The sequence below is a fragment of the Dipodomys ordii genome, unplaced genomic scaffold (genome assembly GCF_000151885.1).
Source record: "Dipodomys ordii isolate 6190 unplaced genomic scaffold, Dord_2.0 Scaffold64, whole genome shotgun sequence".
NCBI lineage: Eukaryota > Metazoa > Chordata > Mammalia > Rodentia > Heteromyidae > Dipodomys > Dipodomys ordii.
The window spans coordinates 7829102-7849446 of record NW_012267280.1 but is presented as its reverse complement, the minus strand read 5'-3'; the positions used below and the strand labels follow the sequence as shown (position 1 = coordinate 7849446).

At 46.4% G+C, this 20345-nt stretch overlaps 1 protein-coding gene across 1 annotated transcript in view; it reads right to left on the bottom strand.

Moving 5' to 3' along the window:
• Positions 1-20345, bottom strand: part of Col4a1 (collagen, type IV, alpha 1) — a 128338-nt gene that overhangs the window by 41062 nt on the left and 66931 nt on the right. Inside the window, exons 3-18 of the mRNA XM_013022832.1 lie at positions 10917-11006; positions 10778-10822; positions 9750-9794; positions 9594-9656; positions 9063-9116; positions 8906-8932; positions 8392-8475; positions 8248-8310; positions 6329-6364; positions 5635-5676; positions 4684-4770; positions 4199-4225; positions 3615-3665; positions 3064-3108; positions 2928-2981; positions 964-1005 (exon numbers count right to left, since the gene is read on the bottom strand). Of these exons, the coding sequence (XP_012878286.1) occupies positions 964-1005; positions 2928-2981; positions 3064-3108; positions 3615-3665; positions 4199-4225; positions 4684-4770; positions 5635-5676; positions 6329-6364; positions 8248-8310; positions 8392-8475; positions 8906-8932; positions 9063-9116; positions 9594-9656; positions 9750-9794; positions 10778-10822; positions 10917-11006 (855 nt within the window). The remainder of the gene's footprint in view (positions 1-963; positions 1006-2927; positions 2982-3063; positions 3109-3614; positions 3666-4198; positions 4226-4683; positions 4771-5634; positions 5677-6328; positions 6365-8247; positions 8311-8391; positions 8476-8905; positions 8933-9062; positions 9117-9593; positions 9657-9749; positions 9795-10777; positions 10823-10916; positions 11007-20345) is intronic.

Sequence of the window (20345 nt, the reverse complement as noted above, 5' to 3'; positions counted from 1 at the left end):
GAAACTCTTATATCTAATTAACCACCAGAAAACTGCAAGTGGCACTGTGGCTCAAGTGGTAGAGTGCTAGCCTTGAGCTGAAGAACTGAGGGACAGGGCCCAGGCCCAGAGTTCAAGCCCCCATGACCAACAACAACAACAAAAAAAGAATGCATAAGGTGGGAAGCATTAAGGAAAACTGAATACACAGTTGTGCTGGAGGCCAAGGTAAAAAGGCCTCCAGCCGGTCTCAAAGTGGAGCCAAGGTGTAGCAGCTTTCAGGCATGGAGAAGGCTCTAGAAAGTAGGGTCCAATAACCCCCTTGCTAGGAATGTGACATAAGGACTGAGCGCCAAGCACCCCTCCCTCACATGGCCTGGGCACACAGCACAACACGGCTGCCATTTCAATCAGACCTGAAGCCAAGCCTAATGGGGGGGGGGGAGGTGGGGGGGGGGGAAGGTGTGTCCAGGTATAGAAAATTAAGCTAGAGGGGGGGGGGGGAGGGGATGGGGTTGGGGGGGAGGGGGGAAGGAGAAGGTGGGGGATGGAGGGGAGGGGGGGAGAGGTGTGCAGGCTGACCATGAAAAAGGGCTGGCCTACTTCCAGAACACGTGGTGCATGTCAATCCCAAGTCTACATGACCGCACAGACCAAGAGGAAAAGTTATTTGCAAAATAAAAACGTGTGTTTGCTTGGAAAGCCAGCTTGTAGATGATAGATTTCTCTTATTAAAAAGGTCTTTACTGGACAATTTAAACAAAGACTAGGTTTCAAAAGGGATGGCTAACATTCTTATCTAGATGCAAATCTTTTCATTTCCAGAGGTTTAAAGATGTGCAGCAATTACCCCCCAATATAACGGAAATAGTGCAACACAAATGATAATGTGATTTCAAATAATGCCTTCAAATGGCTTCATGGTAAAATGTGCCCAGACCCACCTCAGTCACACACACGAACCAACACACAGTGTTTACTCACAATTCCTGGAGGGCCTGGAAGCCCAACATCGCCTTTCTCACCCTATAAAAAAATATATACATATATATTATTTATATTTACATTTACATACAAACAAATAGGCACATCTCACTTTGCTTGATATAAATGTGGCATATACAAATAAAGATTTGTACAACACATGACTGGGGTGCAGAACCCACACAACTGAAGCCCTTACAACATTGGTCTATGGATTGCTCGCTCCAAGACTCTTATAAGAATCATTAGGAGCTAAATTTCTGCACCGTGGGTCTCAATAACACAGTGAGGAAGCATGATTCCTAAATACATTTCCCTTAGCCACTTTATAAGAGAGGTTTTGCCATGTAAAATTTGTAGAAAGTCTTAATACAGAGTCCAGTATCAACTGAAAACATTGGCAAATAATTTCTGTTTATTTCTGAGGTTTAATTTAATTCACATGAGATGAACCACCCCCCAAAAAATCCTTTTTTTAAGTTCTTAGACAAGCATCACAGTAATAGTCTAGAAAGTCCTAAAACATACATATTGTGTCATGAATATAAGATGTTAGGAAGTGGCACTGTGGCTCCAGTGGTAGAGCGCTTGCCTTGAGCTGAAGAACACAGGGACAGCGCCAGGCCTAGAGTTCAAGACCCACCACCACCAACGACAATAAAAGATGTTAACTGTAGGCTTTAAACTAGAACTGAAACTACTGCATTTTCTCACATGAACACAAAAGGAGATTTTAGCCAATACGTAGCACTTAACACCTTAGCTGCTGGGCTAGGTGTAGCTCTGTGGTAGAACACCCTTTGAAGAGGGCTAGCCTGTGAAAGGCCCAGCACCAAAAACAAAACAGCCCTTAGCTACTGTATCCCAATATAGCCATCACTTAATACCCACAGGCCTTGGTTCTCTCAAAACTTATAGCAGGATCTTTCTCCCTCCCTAGCTTCCATGAATAATGCCCCCTCTCCCCTCCCCAAAATCATTGCTTATTTTGGAAGAGATTTAGATTACCAGTCTCATAAATAACAATTTTTTTGTGCCAATGCCACTAACAAACCTGGAAAATAACCATGTGCCAAATGTAGAGGCTTCAAAAACAGAGGCTCGATATAGTTTCCCAACCTGCATTCTTGGGAATTTATGAACTAGTAAGTTACCCAAACTATTTGCAATCATAAAATTATTTTTTTCTTTTTACAGCTTCTTTTTTATTGTAAAAATACTGTACAATTACATGGGCAAGATAATGAGTGCATTTCTTATCAAGCATTGTAGCCTCCTCATAAAATTCTTAAAAGGAGTTAACTAGCAATCAGCAAAAGGCCCGGGTGCTGCAGGGTCCTTGTGGAATGCCATGTCTGCCTGAGCCTGACCTGAACAGCAAAGAAACACGCACTACTCCAGAACCCTTCCACCACCATCTCATCCTTTGTGTGAGCCTCCTCCTGCCTCAGCCTCCTGACAGCTGGCATTACATGTGTGCATGCCCCTCCTGGTTCAATCCCACTTTTTAAGAAGCACTCAGAAAAACAATGTTAATCAGACCACCTAAACAGGTAATAGACCAGATAGGCTTTCTTTTCCCCATTGTGTTTTTCTGAGTTTTCTCTTCTTTCATACGCAGGAAAAATTGGTCTCTACCAGAATAGACATAGAATGAGTGAATAGTTTTATTTATTTTTCTTTATAAAAGTTCATGAAGCAAAAAGGCCCAGAGCATGGCCCAAATGGTAGAGCACCTGTCTAGAAAGCACAAAGCCCTAAGCTCAAATTCCAGTCAGTACTACCAAAAAAAAAAGTTTTAAATTCCATGAACACCAAGAAAATTAAATTGGGCTTTTATCCCTCAGAAGTAGACACCCTTCACCTTGGAGTCTAGAGGGTTTTGGGTTGTTTTTCCTTTTTATTCTAACAAAACCTAAGTGAGCTCCTAGTTCCAGTACACAGTGAAGAAAGTGACCACGTACCTGTGGACCCATCTGGCCTGGGAGTCCTGGGTACCCCGAGTCGCCAGGAAAGCCCTAAAATAAAAGAGGAAGCAGCAATGGTCAGCCAAGAAAGGGGCAGTGTTGGTGTTTCCAGAAACTTCAGGAGGACACTTACCGGACTCCCCTTCTCTCCTTTCTCCCCGTCTTTCCCAGGCTTTCCCTGCAATAAACATGAAGACATTAGTTGGTCACAAATAATCCCTACAACATACGCCAGAGCTCACTGCAAGGTAACACACCGTCTCTCTTGCATGTCCACGAGAGGACAGAGAGGCCTACGTGCAGATTGGCAACTGGAGTGAAGGCCACACTAGAGGGGACGCCCCATTTCCGCAGGCACATGGTGACAAGGCTGGCACCAGAGACCGCTGGCCACGGGCATCAGAGCACACAGGATGACACGCAAAGGCCCCTTCTGTGAACTTCCCACAGGTGACCACAGAGACATCCCAGGCGGTGGCAGCTGGGCAGGTGTCCTGCCATCACTGCCCCCGAGGCACTGGCTTTGTGCACGGGATGTCAGCACTGGAGCCATCCATGCCCTCTCTGGTTTGGCAGGATGGGCGGCAGCACAGTGGTTGCTCTTCCTGCTCGTCTTCACTGGGCCCCTGGGGAGGGGTGGCCAAGCCACTCAAGAAGAGGGGTAAACTCCAAGGCCTTACTCACCCGGGGCCCTGGCTTTCCGGGTTCACCTTTTTCTCCAAAGCCTGGCATTCCCTGAAATGAACAAAGAGAGAGGAGTTGGCTTCGCATACACATGTAAGCAAGTGTTGAGATGCAGGCTGCTTCCTGTTTTGTTTTACTTATTTTGAATTTTTTTTTTAGTGCTGTTACTGGGATTTGAACTCAGGGCTTTGCCGGACACCGGTGGCTCACACCTGTAATCCTAGCTACTCAGGAGGCTGAGATCTGAGGATAGCAGTTCAAAGCCAGCCCAAGCAAGAAAGCCCATGGCACTCTTATCTCTAACGAAACACCAGAAAACCGGAAGTGGTGCTGTGGCTCAAGTGGTAGAGCGCTCGCGTTGAGCTGAAGAGCTGAGGGACAGCATCCAGGCCCAGAGTTCAAGCCCCACAACCGACAAAAAAAAAATAAAAAAATAAACTCTGGGCTTTGTGCTTACTAGGCAGATACTCTCTAACTTGAACCACTCCCCAAGCCTATAGGTAAGTGTAACAGGAAATAAGCTTGTCTCCTTAATCTGCATTGCCTTTCATCTAGAAATAATGACAGAGCAATAGAGTGCTTACCTGAAATCCAGGTTCACCTTTTTGACCCTGAAAGAATTTAGAGAGGGAAAGAGAGGGATCAGTATTAAGTATGGGCAGTGTGAAGTAAGGCCAGTACTAACCAAGCTATGTATGCTGACATGTTTACAAATGAGTGCACATTGGTTTCCAGTATCCCCGCCTTGCACTGTCTAGTCTAACAGGGGCACAGCTGGCCGTGCCTGGTGATGGACCCTGAGCTCCTCAGCCCCTCCCCGGACATTTCAGCCAACACAGTCCATTTCCAATAAGGGGTGCACTTCAGAAGATGGGTGCACCTCAATGCTGGGCCCACCCCAGGATGGCCAGCTCTGCTTAAAGATCTGCCCTGATATACAAAATGGGACATCTGTAGATCTCTTTTGGGTCAGGACTGAAAGTGGTTGGAGAAGCTGAATTTCAGCCTGGTTTTCCACGGTTCTGAGGAATCTGTCCATAATTAGAAAGCCAGCCTCAAGCACATATACCTTTTCTCCCGTTGGGGCAAAGTCCCCTTTCTCTTTAACTTGTGCCTGTCCTGGTACTCCTGGAGGTCCACTGACCCCTTGATCGCCCTGTTCACATAAAAAAAAAATTAAGGATTAATGAGGTACAATAATCACATGAGAGGGGAGAAAATGCAGGCTAACAAACTAAACACAATGCTTATATTTATATAATTCCACTCCACCCTGTCCTTGAGTATGCCATCAGTGGGAAGATGGAGATACAATGGAAGCCACTCCTGATATGAGTAAAGCCCGAAGATTCCAGCAGTGTGAGTTTCAGGATCATTCTGCCATCAGGCCTGTGAACCACAGGGCCAAGTCCAGACTCTATTCAATGGTGGCAGCCACTGGCACCAGCTTACACATCACTGAGGTAGGCTGCAGCTGGTGACCATCTCACTGGTTATGCTCAGGGATGGTTAGTGAGGAAAATAAGGACCAGGGGTCCACTGCTGGACCCCATCTTCCCAAAGGGAAGATGACTCTCCCAGACACCTTTCCGCTGGGCCCCTCTGAGCCACTGAGTTGGAGCCCACAGCTAACTCTGTAGCTTTCATCTTATAGTGGCCTGCATCACTGCTGGAATGATAACTGTGAACTCACAGTTATATCCTAACTTAAGCCTCAGCTGGCTTTCTTACTGAAGGAGGACATTTGGACAGAACTCTATGCATAGATGATGTAAATTAAAACCCACATTCTTTGCTTGCAAGATCATATTCAGAGCCCTGAGAGAGGCCTCGGGTATGACATAAGATGGCATAAACTCAGTAATCTTCGAAGTAGACACTAAACCCTGGGAAACTAAATCACATGCAGAGACAAGGAGCCATGTTATAAGGAACCTAAAGGCTGACTCCAAGGTGGGAATTCCATCAAGTCTAGAGCTGTGATTTTTAAACATGGAAACACAAAGCACGGAGCACTCACCTTGTCCCCTTTTGGTCCTTGAAAACTTGAGCCCATTTGTCCCTGTAGATTAGACAAGAGGGTTTATTACTAGGGAAGTCATTTCATTCAGTCATCCTGGAAGCCCCTGTATTACTGGGCTGTTGAGAGCAGAGCTCAAGCATCAGCTTGGTCTACAAACAAGCTGCTCAAGAAAGCTTTTCAAGAAAGAACTAGGTCTTTGAGGCCAAACAGTATTCAATGTCTATGAAATGGTTTTCAGACTATTAATGATAAAGAATTCTATAAAAAGCTCTCCTTAAACTGAAGGATTTTAAATTCTGGCTTAAAAAAAAATAAGAGAATGGTCGGTCAGTGAGTCCCAAGTAATCACCAGAAAACAAGTGGAAAGAAAGAAGGAGGGACTCATAAGTAATTGACAGATGATAATAGGTAAATAGATGATACATAGATAGAAGATAGTAAAATATAGATGATGATAGATATGATATGTTATATGATATATTATATGATAGGTGAAGATGCTGATAGAGCTGGATTCACAGGTAGTATAAGGTAGATAAGTATACTAGATAGGTAAATGGTTGATAGATAACTGGGTTAAAGATGAGGTGATTTTTCTAAAACTATTACAGGAACCTAATGATGAGTCATGGAAACTTCATGATAGCTCCATATAAAGGCCAAAGAACAATAAATAAAAAAAAGTCTTTACCTTTTCACCTGGAGGACCAGGAGGGCCTGGCGGACCCTGTAAGGGAAAGCATTCTCATTAACTATGAGTCACCACCTGCTACCATATGGATAGAAAATGTCTCCAGAGGCCCCCATTGAGAGTTTGAGGAGATTGGGTGGTGTGCATGCTGGCCTCAACAATGGATGAATGCTTTGTGTTCACACTGAATAGACTCCCAGGAGGCAGGAAAAGGTGAGTCACTGGGTTTCTGCCTAGGAAGGGGAATTATTGTTGCTAGACATTTCCTTGCTTTCTATCTCTGCTTCCTGGCGGCCATGAGGTAAGCAGCTTTGCTCTGCCATATGCCACCCACCATGATCCTGGGCCACCCACCCCAATATTGGGCCACCCAACATGACACTCAACCACCCACCTCAACACTAGACCACCTACCTCAACACTGGGCCACCCACCCCAATACTGGGCCACCCACCATGACTCTCAACCACCCACCTCAACACTGGGCCACCCATTCAACACTGGGCCACCCACCACAATACTCTGCTTCCCATAAGCCTAGAAAGAACCGAGCTCAGTGAGGATATACAGAAAGCCTGGAACTGTGAGATAAGATAAATGGCTCTTCCTTTAAAGTTGACTCTCTTAGGTATTTTGTCATAGTGGCCAACAAACTAACCTGACCCTCGTTAGCGTCCAGTCCTGCTTGGTGCTACAGTTATCCTAGGATTCTGTGGTTAACATCTTTCTTATAAAGTTCTGCAACTAACTAGGAATGGTCTGGGACAATCACTGCCATGTTGGGTTTATTTTCCCCTCAGACCCGCTAGGCCTTGCTCTGTGGGCGCAGATGAGCTCAGAGGCTCCTGGACGGGCTTCTGGGCATGAATTGCTATCAGGGCTCTCCAACCTGGAGGCACCTGTCTGGGAACCAGGTCTGTCTACTTCAGATAGAAACATTTATCTTTTGAAAAGTTCACAACTCTCCAAAGAAGCAGGGTGTGGTGAAATGAAAATGACAAAAGAAAAAAAAAAAGCTTTCCATGTTCGCAACAGAATTCTGATTAAGGGCTGGGAAGGTGGCTCAGTGGTAGAGTGCTTGCCTCGCATGCATGAGGCCCTGGGTTCAATTCCTCAGCACCACATAAGAAGAAAAAGCCAGAAGTGGCACTGTGGCTCAAGTGGTAGAGCCCTAGCCCTGAACTGAGGGACAGCACCTAGGCCCCACAACCGACCAAAAAAAGAAAGAAAAAATCTGATTAATCCAGAAAGGAAAAGCTGGCTAGCCTTCATCCATGAACATGAGCTCACTGATTCAAAGAATGTAAAGGAGAGTCCATGTACATACACAGATAGACTAGGACTTCCTGAGTTTTACCCTCCCCCAAACAAAAAAAAAAAGTGAAAGAAAGGGTAAAAAGTAAAAAAAAGAGACTTAAAAAGTGTGAGTCTGAGATTCTCTGGAGGGGAGGCTGGGCCAGGCTCTACCAGAACAACTCACGCTGCAGCACGTGATGTGCGCCTCTCCCTAACTCCAGCCTGCCTGAGGCCTCACACACAGGGGTGACCTCTGCTGGGAACACCACTGCACAGGATCCCTGGGGAGCGGGATCCCGGAACCCAGGCCGGGCCTGGGTCTCTACTGCACAGCCCAGAAACCCTTGGTCTGAGGGACTCAGCCACGCCCACAGGGGATGCACGTGATGATGTCTTGGGGACCACATCCGCTGCTTCCTGAGAATCACCCTTCAAACAGAGCTCTGGGACTCAAGGCTGTCCCTAGGGGCCGGCCACAGATTTTCTTGAGAAAGAAGTTGATTCTGCTGTAGGCCAAGTAAAGGGGACCCCAGTGCGGTGTCTTCATTTGATTCTTACCTACCCCATCCCTCCATATACCTGTCCTTTGAATGACTGCCTGAGTGAGGAGCCCCCAAACTTACTGGCGGTCCGGTAAATCCAGGAGGGCCAACAGGTCCCTGAAGGCCTGGCAATCCGGGTGAGCCCTATGGTGGGAAGAAAGGAAGTAGTCACAGCCTAGCCTGAGAGTGACTCAGCACAGGGTCAACAAGGCTCCCAACACTTACAGGTATCCCTGGAGGGCCAGGAAATCCTCGCTCTCCTTTCAACAGCATCCCGGGCACCTGGCCAAGTATTTCACCTGGATCTCCCTACAGAGTAAGAGTAAATACTGACATCCGTGTATGGAAATGCAAGAGCCACTGGATACCACGCATGCTTCACTGGGATGAACTGGTACCCGGCTAGGGCTTAGACTCTGTCTATGCTGGAAGTAGGCTGACACCTGTCCCCTCGTCACTGAATATGAGGGACCAGTGTGAACAGCCGCACACACACCTCCACTGCTGCCAGCCCTGGAGACAGAGATGGCTACTGGGAGGGATTTGAGCCACCTTCCCAGCACCATATAATCGTTTAAGGTAACAATGTTTAGGAAAACGTTTTCATAGGTAATACGTCAGCTGAAGTGATTTAACCCAAATGTGTTCTTATGGCATCTACTGTCAACTGATTCCTTGTAATGAATGTGGTAAAATGAAATAAAGTGAAATCAAATCAAATAATAAAAATAACACATACCTTCATCCCTGGTAACCCAGGTGGTCCCTAGAAAAGAAAGTCTGGGAATTAGTTTTGTTTTATCCAACACGTCATTGAGATATGAGTACAAAGGAACTTAGAAGAAAGAAAGAACAAAGAGAGAAAGAAAATCTGCCTTCCACAGTCCTATACTCACGGGATTTCCACTGAAGCCTGGCAGGCCAGGAGGCCCAAGCGGGCCCCTCTCTCCCTGAAAGAGAAACCAAGGCAGTCAGAGCCACAGCACTCACATCCCCAAACCATGCTTCCACATCTTTCAGAGAAACTTCTGGGTTGGTTACAAATCACTTCCTAAGCGTGTTATCAGAAGCTACATCTCTGGAAGCCATCTTACAAAAGAAAAAATACAATCAACAGCAGAATAAATAGGATAAGTATTCATAAGAGCATTTTTCCTGTTTGATTTAGCAATTAACAATAAGTAATATAGTTAAAACTGTGCTAAAGAGCAATTTTAGGATAAGAGGTCACCAAAAAAGAAAGGCGTATGTATAGCTTTCCTGTGCATAAATACGAATAAACTCTATTTCCTTATTATCAAATAAAGATTTATGATTAGGGAACGTTCCAATTGTGGCAAACAAAACTGAATCACATGGCCTGACTTCTTGCTATGTAAAATTACACAAGCATGCACTAAGGGGAGAGTCTTGGTTCTAAACTTTACCTTTGTACCGTTGCATCCTGGGATACCTGGGGGTCCTGGAGGACCATCTTGGCCGGGAATACCCTGCAATACATCAAATGAAGAGTCACCGAAAATAGAAATCCCCTTGCCAGTAAAAGAATTCACAAGAATGTAGAGTGCATTGTGTATACGTACAGGAAGTCCTGGGTTTCCAGGGTAACCGGCTGCTCCTGGGGGTCCCTGCAGAGATGCAAACAAAAGCCTTTCAATCAAGCACAAGGAACCTCATTTCCTCCTTCACATCCTCCTGATTAATGGAGCCAAAGCCCCATCCTCCGAGTTTTGAACATGCGCACTGCACAGGGGACAGGGGATGGGGTGGAGGAGGTGTTGAGGGAACAGGCCCTGGAGCAGCAATCCTCGTTGGAGAGCAGAAAATCACATCTGAAGCCGACCCTCCACTACCAAAAGCAAGTCTTTTTGTAATATCTCAGTTAAAAGTAATATATAATTCATGTTCTAACTGTAAACATTTGGGAAGAGGAGTTGATAAGCTCAATCAGTTCGCTGGGAGAAAAACTCAGTTATTGCTACCTGGGTCCTGATCTTCTCTCTCTTTAATAGTTCAGGGTGGCCTCTACCCAGGGGCAGGGTTGTTTCTTCACTGCCCCAAGAGTTACAGGACTGCCAACCCGTGCCTTAATGGCCCAATTCTCCCTTTCACTATGCAGCAACTGAACACTTGGCAATGTCTTCCAGCCTGTCTGCCTTCATTTGCTTACACAGAGGATCACCAATTGTTTTGCCCCTTCCAGGGATGGAGGTAGAAAAGAAAGTAAAGAGAAGAGGAGGAGCAAGCTCAGCTCAGAAAATATCATGTCTCTTCCTGACAAATGAAGTCTTACTTTAAGGTCTGGACACATCATTAACAGCCTCCTCCCCAAAATTCAAGTTGACAGGCAAGGGACCCTTCAAGAAGAACAATAGGGAGGAAGGCATTGCGAATAACCCAAGTTGTTCTGCGCATGCACAGCAGCAGTGAGCAGATGTGGGGCGGCGGTTCGGGACCACCTGCACCCACTGAGAGAAGGAAAGGCAGAAGGAAGGGCACAGAGAGAGGTGAGGAAGGAAGGCAGCCCCCTGGGGACAGAAGGACATATCCACTCCGGAGGTTCTCAATCCCTTGTGTGTTATTGTAAGCCATCAACAACCACAGCTCTTACCCTTGTCCCTTTTGTGCCCGGAAGTCCTGGCTCTCCAGCATCGCCCTGGAAGAGAACAGAGACCCCATTAGCACATTTCTTTATCACAAGAATAGAAATGTCTGGATTCTGCTGCTCACCCCATCCCTGCCAAGCTCACCTTTTGTCCTGGTGGTCCATGTGGCCCCTCGGGTCCCTGCATTCCTGGAAACCCAATGACACCTTGTAATCCTGGGAGGCCTCTTTCTCCCTGCAGGAAGGACACAGAGGTCAGACAAATGACAGGGGAAGATGAGTGGAGGGAGACTAGTGGACTGTAACAGGCCATCATGGGAATCACCTTGGTGGTAGAAGATACTAGATGGCTAGTAACGTGTCACTGGTGGGCTTGTGTGCAAGATAGTTCTGGGAGACTCTGGCACCTGGGTCAGTAGACGGCCTGAGAAGATCTGTACTCCGGCACCATTCAAACAGAGGAGGCTCCCAGGGAAGAGCAGAGGAAAGAACAATTCTGTCTCTCCTGGAGCTGATTCTCTTTTCCTCCTGCTTGTGCATCACAAGTCCAGTCCCCAGGCTTTGGACCTGAGACTGCACCAGCAGCCCCCAGCTTCCCAGGCCTTCTGCCTGGACTGAGTTTTGACACTGACTTTCCTAACTCCAGCCCAACGGACTGTGGAACTCTATAGCCACCAAAATCACAGGAATCAATTCTCATAACAAATACCCTTTTGTTTACCCACCCACCCATCCATTTATCCATTCATCCACCAATTCACACATCCATACATCCACCCATTAATCCATTCATCCACTCATTCACTCACCTGTTCATCATCCATCCACACATGCATACATCTACCCTTCATTCATCTACTCATCTATCCATCTACCCATCCACCCACCCCTCCATTCATATACTCATCTATCTATCTATCTATCTATCTATCTATCTATCTATCTATCTATCTATCCATCCATCCGTCCAGTCCACCCATTCATACACCCATACACTCACCTATTCATACACCCATTCATCTTATTGGCTGTTTCTCCATGCCTAATGCACCAGTCTTTCCAAGATCTACCTACTACTTTGTGAGTCTACAGTGAGTGTTGACAGATGCAGTGGAGGTGCTTTTCTTTTTCTTATGTTAGACTCTTAGGGGAAGAAAATGCTCATGCGTTTAGTATTATATATAGTACTGTTTTGTTAGGTAAATGGTGTAATAGTGGGGTTTTTTTCACTAATTTGATTGTTCTTTCACTCATTCTCTAGTGATCAATAAACTACATGCTGAGGTGTCCGGTGGGTCCCTCTCTCCACCCCTTTGAGAGATGCTGACAGCTGCAGATCTCTGCACACAGAGCCATGGTGTTCTCGGTGGTCAACAGGGCTGAGGGTGGACTTGGATAATTTGGTTTTTTCAAAAGTAGTTTTGCAAAGGGAAGGGAGAATTGAGGTTTGAGAGAGCCTCTGTTTCCAGAGGAAAAAGGAATTTTAAATATGTTTAAAATACGATTATGCAAATCATTGGATGACATTTCAAGGGCTGCAATACATTTTGAAAAGGACAAAAAAAAAACACTCAAAATTCTGAGGGTGGAACTTAGCCTTCAAAGAAAGAATGCAAAATCAACACAGGAAGAGCAGGGAGAAGGCAGGGTGCTGGGAAGGCAGGGGTAGGGCTGAGTCCCGGTGACCAGACAATGTGGTCATGACTGAGAGGGAGGAAACACAGAGGAAGGAGATGGCACTGATGTTTGATCCCGAGATATTACATGACCTATTACCACAGGGGCCCAATGACGTGCTATTTTCAGGAGACTGCCATTTTTCTTTCAACTGCCCATCTGAAAACATGACAAGAAACCAAGATACCAATTCCTTCTTAGAACAAACCACAGTGAGCTGGTTCTTAACAGGAAGATGGAGGGATGTTGTCAACCCCAGGGGGGTTGAGGGGACTGAGGGGGGAGGGGGAGAGGGGCGTAGTTCAGAATTCACTGCTTCTCTCCAAGTTCTATCAGTTCAAAGTGTACAGGAACTGGAAAAGGGCACGTGGCCTTCCCTCTCCTCAAGCATGCTGTCACTCATGGGGAGTGACAAAAAAGCCTTTCTACCAAGCAAGGCCTCAGTCACCCTTGACAAGCCACTTCTACCAGTTTCACACCAGCCCACAGCACTGTGGCTATGAGCCTGAGCGGCCAGACACCTGCCTTTGTGAGATCTATGCTGGACTGGAGGGTGAGTCAGGAGTCTGACTAGCAGGTAGAGGATGAATAGCAATCAGACTAAGGAAAATGGCAGCTTCTCGGGGCCAGTGGCTCAGGGAATCTTCCAGAAGGAGTGGACACCGACACATGGCAGCTACAGCAGCTGGGGAGCTGATGTGTATGGAACGCTATGTGGGATGTGTGCAGAATCCCTGAGGCCTGGAGTTGCTAGGAAAGAGCAAGATTCCCAGATCACATCTGTGTAAGCCAAAGGTGACCGTGGGAATAAGACACAACTACAGCAAACACTGACAACAAAGGAGTATGCCCACCGCCACCCTCGTGCAGAGGAGAAAAGTCCCACTCCAAAGATAATGGCAATGAGTGGCAAAGAGCTGGCCCCAAGCACACGAACAAATAAAAAGAAATCATGATTGAAGCGTGTCCCCTCACATGACCCAGCCTGAGCGCGGAAGGAAACGGGAAAGGCACCAGCAGCGCGCAGAAGCCTTCTAGTGCATTTGACAGAGTATTTTTAGGACTCAATTAATAGTGGCGGTACTGCCAGGAGGCCAGCGGAGATAAGATTTTTAAATTCTCATTTTAATCATGGAATGCATGAAGGGAAAGGAGCCAGATGAACTGATTGCTACCAGCTTCTCATTGAGTCAGCACTGAAGCCAGAACTAGAAATGAGGTCAGGCAAGCCCAGGTTCCTGCATTTCTAGGTCACTGGAGCAAGCTCGTTCCCGGCAGAATCTGAAGCAATTCTCCAGCATGTGAGCCCCAGCAAGGGACCCTCTCATGTTCACTTCACAGATGGGGGGCGGGGGGGGCCTCCGTCCTGATGCTGAACTGACCCGTCATGCCCCTGGGAACAGAAGAACGAAACCTGAACTCCCAGAGACCAGCTTTTACCACCAGCACGCATTCTTTCCCAAATGTCACCAGAGCATTTAGGCAACCACATCCCCCAGGAGTTTTGAAATGAAGTCGCTTGGAAGGAAACGACGCCCCCGCAGCGCGCCCCTTGCCATCTCCCACAATCCCTTCCAACTTCCCTAATCTTTTTTCCAGGCAACACTGCACAGGAATCATCTACTCCCCTGTCGGCCACCCATGGGAACTGGAGCGGAGCAGATAGACAGGATGGCCGCTCGAGCGGCCATACAATTAGTTGGCACAGAGCGTGTACTGCGTGGGAGCCAAGAGACTCAGCCCAGCTTCCAGCAGATCCCACTGGGGACAGAGGAAGAGCAGGAAGCTGGACGCACTGCGCCAAGGCCTCTGATGCCAGGAGTTTCCAGGCCAGACTTTGCAGCTGTTCTGGGCAGTGCTCCAACTGTGACCACCCTTAAGCTGCAGCTTCAGGCCCAAAGTGAAGAAAGCCGGGGAGGAGGAAACCCTTCATATCTGGTTCCCACAATGAGCTCGTGGAAGGCAAGGCCGACAGGATGGTGGCCACACAATTCATACCGGGAAAAACCAAACACCACGCCAGGTGCTGGTGGCTCATGTCTGTAATCCTAGCTACTCAGGTGGCTGAGATCTGAGGATCGTGCTTCAAAGTCAGCCCAAAATCTGTCGTGAGAAACTCTTGTGTCCAATGAAGCAGCAAAAAGCCAGAAGAAAAGGAGTGACTCAAACGGTCAAGTGCTAGCCTCAATGTACACTAATCTACAAGAAAACACTTCTTTTTCCAATGCAGAGATGACAGGAGACTGAGGAGACAGAGAAGCTAATTTTTTATGCTCTGCTCTGATCATTACACTCAGAGAGACATGCACAAAATTATCATACTGTATCAGAAAATATGCCCAAGCATCATGCATCTGTAAAAAGTAAAACAATGCTCTAACCTCCAAAGAAGTCATTTTAATGACATCTAATCTTTTAAAAAATAAACTAAATCTTTACTATATGTACTTTATGTACCAGTGACAAAAGTAAATCACTTCTGGGTCTTCAAACAATAAAATGCAGAAGTTGGGGGCCAGGGAGAACAAAAATTCTATTGCCTATAAAGATGAAAGAATAGAGCATGGAAAACAAACTTGGAACTGAAATTAGCCATTCTAAATTAGGCATGAAATAGAGTTTCATGCATGGAGCACCTTAAGATGTTTGCTTACTATATCATCTAGAGCAAGCATATAAAGCACCCATAAAATGTGGACAGAAAAAGGTCTTTCAGAATGCCCAATTACTTCCCTTCCTCTTACAATGCTTTATGGAAGCAAACTTGCAATTCATGAAATTAAAAGCTAAACTACAGCTCCTTCACATACATCTTAGAAACAACTTAGAAATTCAAACACAAATAAAGCACCCAGGACAGCTGAAGTAACTTTGAAGTAACTAACCTTGGAAGATAACTATCAACAACAAAAACTGTGAACACAAAATGTATCTAAAAGAGTCATCAAAAAACCTTATCTAAGACCATATGATAGCTATTTCCACAGCCAATATGGAATCCTTAGGTTTAAACCAAACTTTCATTGATTTTTTTTCATCTTTAAATAATAGATCAGGGCCAGGCATGGTGGCTCTTGCTTATAATCCTAGCTACTCAGGTGGCTGAGATCTGAGGATCACCGTTCAAAGTCAGTCCCAGGCAGGAAAGGCCTTGAAATTCTTATCTCCAATAAGCCACTCAGAAAACTGGAAGTTGTGCTGCAGCTCAAGTGGTAGAGCACTAGCCTTGAGCTGAAGAGCTGAGTGGCAGAGCCTAGGCCCAGAGTTCAAGCCCCATGACCGACCAAAAACAGTAATAAATAACAATAATAGGATCAGGATCTTCACAAGGGACCACAGCACACACTAAATGCGGCCAGAGCCCCCTAAGGCTCGATCAGCCATAGAAAGCAGAATGAATCAGAGGAGCAATGCTCATTAGAGAGGCTGGCAAAATTCTTCCCCTATGTTCTTTAAAGACAAGACACCATCTTGCTCAGTGTTGGGCACAAACTTGGTCTTCACTAAAAAATAGTGGATAGATGCTGGACGACAGATGTCACCAACAGACAGGTGTGACACTGCGTGAGGAGGAGGGCCACACCTGCATCTAGCAACTTTCAAGATGGAATTAAGTCCTGGGCAGGATGGGAGCCAGGCTCAGCCTTTGGGGCCCATGAGGCCTGCCTGATGCCTGTATTGCAGGCTAATGGAGCAGCGGGAGAGCTTTGCCTCAGCCCGGTGCCATGTCAGCTCTCCTGTCACTGGGCAGCTTGAGATGTCAACTTTTGAGTGAGACTGACATGGGTGAGGGGTGGAGGCACTTGCGTTTGGAACCAGATCTCACCAGATGTTCGGGGATGGGGAGGCATTTTGGACTGTGGGTGGTAGCAATGGATGACCTCAATACCAAGCCCCAAACTTCACAAATCCAATTCCTTGGCCCCAGCCACCACAAAGGCAACGGCGGGGCTACTTCCAGAATGTGATGCAGTTGGGAGAATGGTGGGAAGGCCTGGTCCGTGTCACAGGGTGGTGGAAAACTGTGATGAGGATGAGTGGGAGCTCCGTCCACGCCATGAGTTCACCGCACTGCTGCAGGAAGAGGCTTGGCATGCTCAGGACCAGGGCAAGGGAAGGGCTTGTTTGCTTAAGAGGAAGACGTGAGTGCTTGCTCCCCTATGCTCTGTGGAACAGACAGGATTCCTAAAAGGACATGTATCATGTAACTTCATGTGTTGTACATTGCTCTAGTGACTTAAACTTAGTATTATATGCAGTTTCATTCAACTGCTATATGTATCATTACTGTTACTTCCTACATTTAAACACTTGCTATTAGCTATAATCCCAGTACTCAGGGGGTTAACACAGGAGGACCCTGAGTTCCAGGCTGGTCTGGACAATAAATCAAGATCTCAAAAACAACCACCAAGTTGGATGCCAGTGGGTCATGCCTGTAATCCTAGCTACTCAGGAAGCTGAGGTCTGAGGATCACAGTTCAAAGCCAGCAGGAAAGTCCATGAGACTCTTATCTCCAATTAACCACAAAAAAAAAAAACTAGAAGATATGCTGTGGCTCAAGTGGTAGAGCACTTGCCTTGAGCTGAAGAACTCAGGGACGGCACCCAGGCCCAGAGTTCAAACCCCATCATCAAAAAACAAAAACAAAACAAACAAATGGAGATGCGGGTCAAAGCGGTAGAGTGCTAGCCTTGAGCACAAATGCTCAGGGACAGCACCCAGGGCCTGAGTTCAAGCCCCAGGACCAGAAAGAATAAAAAGAAAAAGATAACAAAAGTATTTAATATTAAAGCAGGAAGTATCCATCCTGGGCCTCGCCCTGCCCCTCCTGCTGGCTGCTGGCTTTGAGCTCACGGATAGACCTCAGTAGTCCCCATGCCCAGGCCCTCCCAGGCTGCTGTTGTATGGTCACAAAGAGGTTCGGACAGTCCAGGGTCCTGAGCTTTTGTGCCACTGTGAGTGACCACTTCATCTACCACTTCGAGCCACAGCTCCTGGCCAGGACGGTGACCAGGACTAGGGTATTCCTCATGGTTCAACTCAAAAGACATAAAACCATAACTTTTCTGATCTCAGAAATCCAGTCTGAACATCAGCGCGTGAGAAATAAAGGAATTAAAAGAACTATCATTCAACACAAGGATAATCAAAGAGCCTTAAATACTGTCTTCTTCTAAACAAAGTAAAACTTCCCCCCCAAGACAGCGAAAAGCAAACAAGCAGTCTGACTTCACTGACCTAGTAAAAACATTCTGGAAAAGGGATGAAGACAAATTACTGGCAGGAAAAATAAAGAAAGAAAGAAAAACACAACAGCTTTAAAATTTCAATCATCCTTTGTGACGTTCCAGACATTTCTTGATGATTTTAGCTAAGAGACACAAAGATGCTCCCTGGGGGGTGCCTTGAAGCAGTGGGGTCCCTAGCCTCTGCTTTGCTCAATAATTTGCTTCTTGCCTTCTTCCTGAAAAACCAGTCTAAAATGCTTTCCTCAACGGTTCCTCCCCAGATCTGGGTCTGAAATATCTCGAGTGCATTAACTGACAACCACTCCCTGGAACAAGTGTGTCCTGAGGGGGAAAGCCAGAGCAGTAAGTGCACACCGTCGCAGATCCCAAGGATGGTTTCCTGAGGTGCTGTGTGGGCATCTACCTTGGCTGGCCTGTTGTTGTACACCAGCTGCCCGCAGGGTGTCTCCGCTACCTAGCACATTGCCACCACACAGCCTGGCCCTGGGGAATCAGTGGATGGCCACCTCCACCCAGGGGACACGGCCAGCCAGACCTCCCCAGCTAAGAGGACAGGAACTTGCAGAAAGCTGGTCCATCTCTCAGAGGTAGCTGGTGCTGCTTTGCCACCAGCATTCTGCTTCTCGCCACCAGAGGGAGCTTTGGGCCTACACTTAAGTTTTCCAAAATAAATGTCCCCGGTGATCGGATCCTGAAGCAATAAACCCCTTTTTCTTAAGTATTCATTATATTAATTTATTATGATAGATACCATTAAATATTAAGGGCCATTGAACTCATTAGTGTAGGCACAGCTAAAAGAAATCATGCTGATAAGGCCAAAGAAAAAGAACTTATCTTGCTCTTTGGAAAGAATTGTAATTAGAATTCAAAATTTAATTACCATTAAATATGAAACCAGTAACCAAATATTGGGGCTGTTAAGTGACAGGAATATGCCATGAGTCTAGAAATAATGTGAATCGTGGCTTGTTCTTTTATAGTTGGAACGTATGAATTGTACAAAACCATGGGTGTTATTCTGAGATGTTTCATCCATGTATCTATGGTCCTGCAATCATATTCATCCAGCCACCCACCCTTGTCTCCTCCTCCCTCCCTCTGGTCCCCTTCCTCTTGCCCTGTGAATAATATTCTGTTGCACCTATTTTAAAACTAAGAAAGCCCAGCTTTTCAAGTGACTGCATGGGAGTAGTGAATGGTATGGAAATACTAAGTCCTTTAAAGCACAAGACAGATACAACCCAGATAGCAAGAGGTCCCTACAAACCATCACTGAGCATCCACTGACAGGAAAATACTTCTGAGGGTTTTCCTAGCCCTGCAGCTCCTCGGGCTTCTCATCTGCCTGCCTCAAAATCCTTTACAAGCGGAGACCCAGTTCAGGCTGGGAGGTGATCCACACAACACACTACAACAAGTGGGGTTTGAACCAGGTTGGTGCAACTTGGTGCTAGCTCAGGGGAGAATGGGAGGGGGGGTACCTTCTCTGGCAAGGACTGGTAGAAGTTGCCCGCCAAGCTCCACACCTGTCAGGGCTCCCTGGAAGCCTTCCAGGAAGGCAGGAATTTGCATCAGAAGTTGTGCTCAGGTCACCTAGGCAGGGGGCCCTTCCAGGGATGCGGGTGGCCCCACACCAAGGCCGCAACTTCTGCTGACTCTACAGCAATGCTCAGAGTAGCTCCCCTGGTCCCTGCCCTGCCACAGTCTGGGCAGCAGGCTGAGGGACATGCTCGCTGTGGCTGGGACACTCCCGCGCCCGGGAGAACCCTGTGGACTGTGTGTCCTACTTGCTCCATTGGAATCTTTGAAAATGTTCCCCCAAAACACAAGGTTTTCTGTCAGAACGTCTGCTTCCACTGGAGCTACACAGCAAGGCTTGGGCTTCGGACAATGCTCTAGAGGCAAGGTTACCTAGCCTCTTAATTTTTTAAAAAAATTTCCTGAAATCTATCAAAAGCCTACATCCTGGCTTAAATTCCAGGCTTGGGAGAAGAACGGAGATTGCAGGAAGATAGGTAATTGGAAGCATGAGAACCACACACTTGCTCCTCTCTGAATCTGGACAAGAATAAAACAAATCTTTTATGAGGGAAGAGGTAACAAGTTTGACAAGAAATGTATTTATTACCTTACTTATATAAGTGTAACCCCTCTGTACATCATCTTGACAATAAAAAAAGAAATTAAAAAAATAAATCTTTTGGAAATTAAAAAAAATAAATCTTTTGGACCTAAAGACAGCTTCATAATCTCCAAACCAAGTAGCCTCAAGAGTTAAGGAGATGTGCTGCACATTCTCAGAGGACAGGAAAGCATTCGGGAATGCATGAGTCCCACAGCAGTCCTTGGAGATTTTTCATGCTACAGAGATGAGGATGTTGTTAATTTCATCTTGAGAATGGACGTGGGTGTGACAGAGTCCTGGAACAAAACTAGGACATATAAAAGTCAGGAAATGCCACAAACTGGGCCATGGACTTTGTCGGGGTGTTTTTCTTTTCTTTTTTTTTTTCGGTCTTGTTTTGTTTTTTGTCTGTGATAACAGTAAATCTGAAAAGCTGAAAAGAAATATCCTGACATGAACAATCGCAATTACAAACACAAAAGCAGGCAGACCTATGAGCCTGAGGGTCCGGACAGT